At 39.5% G+C, this 3,804-nt stretch overlaps 1 protein-coding gene across 1 annotated transcript; it reads left to right on the forward strand.

Annotated features, from left to right (window-relative positions):
- Window positions 1-2,515: 2,515 nt before the first annotated feature.
- LOC132612931 (uncharacterized) lies at window positions 2,516-3,106 on the forward strand. The gene has a single exon (XM_060327001.1). The coding sequence runs from the start codon at window positions 2,516-2,518 to the stop codon at window positions 3,104-3,106; it is 591 nt and encodes a 196-aa protein (XP_060182984.1).
- The last annotated feature ends 698 nt before the right edge of the window (window positions 3,107-3,804 follow it).

Raw genomic sequence — 3,804 nt, forward strand, 5'->3', positions numbered from 1 at the left:
GATGGACTATGAAGATATACAGTTGCATTCTCAGTATATCCATGGGGCAGTAAAACTAAGACACAATAATATGGAGTTTTCTTTTACTGCAATATATGGGTTGCATACTATAGAGGACAGGAAAGAACTCTGGCATGAACTCAGAAGGTTGCATGCACAACTGTCAACTCCATGGCTTGCTATGGGTGATTATAATGCAATTAGAGAGGCTGATGATAGGATGCATGGTAGTACTGTACAAGAAGGAGAAATAAGGGATTTCAATGACTTTATGATGGATACTGGTATGGCTGAGATGAAGACCATGGGCAGACAGTATACCTGGACAAATGGAAATGTGCTCAGCAAGATTGATAGAGCATTAGTAAATGATCATTGGATGCTGTTATACCCACTTATGGAAGTTATTGTACAGGATCCTGGTTACTCTGACCATTCACCAATGTCTATACATGTTGTTGATAATAGAGGGCACAAAGCTAAACCATTTAAATTTCTCAATTGTTTAGCAGATCATAGGGATTTCTTAAAGATAGTGAAGGAGGCCTGGTGTAAACCAGTACTGGGCTCAAATATGGCTATGATATGGAGGAAACTCACTCAAGCATGTGAAGCAGGCTCTAAAGAAACTAAATCAATAAGAGTACATAGGGATTGATAATAAAGTACAGGAGTTAAAACAACAGCTACAGAACATATAGGCTAAAATGAGGAATCCATCACTGGTTCCCTTACTATATGCAGAGGAGAAAAGGGTCAAGAGGCAACTTGAACACTGGTTAGGCATTGAGGAAAATATTCTGAGACAAAAATCCAGAGTATAATGGTTGCAGCTGGGGGATTCAAATAATGCCTTTTTCTACGCAAGTTTGAAGGGTCGAGTTGCCTCAAATAGCAGTAGTCTGATAAACAGGGATGGAGATATTTTACAGACGCACGCTGATATTGAGGATGAGGTGATTGGTTTCTATCAAACCTTGCTAGGAACACATGCTGAGCAGTTACCAGCAGTTGATCCCACCATTATGCAGTTGGGAAAATCCCTAACTAGGGGGCAACAATTGGAGCTCATGAAGGAAGTTACTAGGGAGGAGGTATTCATGGCTTTAAATGATATGGATGATCTGAAGGCACCAAGTTGTGATGGGTTTACTACAAGATTCTTTAAAAAAGCATGGGTTGTGGTGGGGCAACAAGTGACAGATGCTGTGCTACATTTCTTTGCAACTGGAAATCTGTACTTTCCCATTAACTGCACCAACATTACCCTAATCCCAAAAGTTCAGAATCCAACTAAGATCTCAGAATATAGGCCAATCTCTTGCTGCTTAATACTGTATAAACTCATATCCAAGATCCTCACAAAAAGAATGGAGCAGGTCATGAATGATTTGGTGGATAAAAATCAGGTAGTTTTTGTACCAGGAAGGGTGATCACAGATAATATCATCCTTAGCCATGAATTGGTTAAAGGATATACAAGGAAAGGCATTTCTCCAAGGGTCATGTTGAAGATAGATATGAGGAAAGCATATGACTCTGTTGAATGGGCATATTTGGAACAAATCTTGGTTTGTCTAAAATTCCCTGAGCAGTTTGTACAATGGATAATGAAGTGTATCAGGTTTGTATCATACTCAGTACTGCTTAATGGTGAACCTACAAAGCCATTCCAAGCACAAAAAGGATTGAGGCAAGGGGACCCCTTATCCCCATTCCTTTTTGTCTTGGCCATGGAGTACCTATCAAGAATTTTGAAAACTCTAAAGGATCAGCAATCTTTTAAATTCCACCCAAGATGTGCTAAAATCAACCTTATCCAACTTAGCTTTGCAGATGATTTACTCTTATTCTGCAAGGGTGATCCTACTTCAGTGACTGGGCTATTCCATGGATTTCAAAGATTTCCCATGCCTCTGGACTGAGTGCTAATTTAGAGAAAAGCTCCATATATTTTGGAGGAGTCAAGCCAGATACGCAGAATGCTATACTACAAGTTTTGGGGTTTGTTAAAGGATAATTGCCCTTTAGGTATTTAGGAGTTCCATTAAGTACTAAGAGGGTATCAGTTGTCCAATGCAAAACACTGGTGGACAAGATATTGAGTAGAGTGAAATCTCGGACTGCAAAATTCTTGTCCTATGCTGGAAGGGTACAACTGATCAAAACAGTATTATTCTCCATACAGGTCTTTTGGTCCCAAGTTTTTGTTTTGCCAAAGAAGGCAGTGAAGATGATCGAAGCTACTTGCAGAGCTTTCCTATGGACAGGGCAGGCTGATATGGGATAAACTGTGTTGCCCAAAGGTGTCTGGGGATTAAATATACTTGATATCCAAGTGTGGAACAAAGCTGCAATCTGCAAGCTGTTGTGGACACTAAGTAAGAAGAAGGATAAGCTCTGGGTGGTGTGGGTGCACACCTATTATGTCAAAGGAGGGAGTATATGGGATGCCAACTGCAAACAAGCATCCTGGATAGTCCAAAGAATCCTAAAGGCTCAGAAGTACTTTGACATGGCAGGATATGATGAAGCTGATGTACTTGGCATGAGATCCTTCTCAATAAAGATGTTATATAGCAAGCTGAGAGGTGTGATGCCCAAGGTGGATTGGAGAAGGATAGTGTGCAATAATCAGAGGGCTCCTAAATGGATTTTCATTTTGTACGTGGCAGTTTCAAGGAGACTTCTTACTAGAACTAGGCTAGCAAAATGGGGAATCATTATTGAGGTGAAATGTCCTCTTTGTGAGAGGGTGGATGAGGATATAAACCATTTGCTATTTGAATGCTCTTTCTCTGCAACTATGTGGGAGAAGGTGTTGGCATGGCAAGGTATACAAAGGATAGCAATGCCTTGGCAACAGGAAGTGTTTTGGGCAATCTGCCATGCTAAGGGCAGAACTGGCAGAGCTGAGGTATACCGAATGGCACTGGCAAGTAGTGTTTATCATATTTGGCAGGAGAGGAACTGGAGAGTATTTCAAAAGAGATCAAGGAGTGCAGCTGAACTTACTAGATTGATCATTCAAGAAGTGCATTGTAGAAGAGGCAAGAAAGGGGAAACAGCTAGAGCCTTAGACAATTTAAATTTCTATCCCTCCTAGCTGGGTAGGATGCATTGAGTTGTAGTGGTTGATGTTGATAGCAGCTGCTGGTTTGTTAGAGCTGCTGTCTTTTTTGTACATATTTGCTACTTGGTAAATAAAATATCTTTACTTACCAAAAAAAAAAAATAGGCTCTATATTTGGAACATTCACTATATTTACACCAAAAAAGATGAATACATTGAAATACAAAAAACGTGAAAACAAAGTGGAGTAAAAATAGGCTATCTATTTGGAACATTCACTATATTTACACAAAAAATAGGCTCTATATTTGGAACATTCACTATACTTGATTATTCAAATACACAATTTCTCCTTCAAAATACAGAAATACAAGCGAATACAAAAAATACACTCTAAGTATACTAAAAAATGGAGAATACAGTCAAATCTGGTCGGATCTCCGGTGAAAATACAAAAAATACACTATGTACACTAAAAAAAATGGAGAATACAGTCATCAGAGGGTGGAGAGGTGAGTCAAACATTCACCGGAGAACAAAAGAAATGGCCAGATCTGTTTCCCCAACATCGGGTCCAATTCCTTTTAAGAAAAATGAAAAATAAAAGTAAGGGAAATCTCCACAATATGCTCAACTCCTAGATGAAATGGTGTCATATCATCAATTAAAAGGACCTGGATTTTCTTCGGCCTTTGTCACGCCCCAAAGCCCACCCTAGACGTGACTGGCAT

The sequence above is a fragment of the Lycium barbarum genome, chromosome 10 (genome assembly GCF_019175385.1).
Source record: "Lycium barbarum isolate Lr01 chromosome 10, ASM1917538v2, whole genome shotgun sequence".
Lineage (NCBI taxonomy): Eukaryota > Viridiplantae > Streptophyta > Magnoliopsida > Solanales > Solanaceae > Lycium > Lycium barbarum.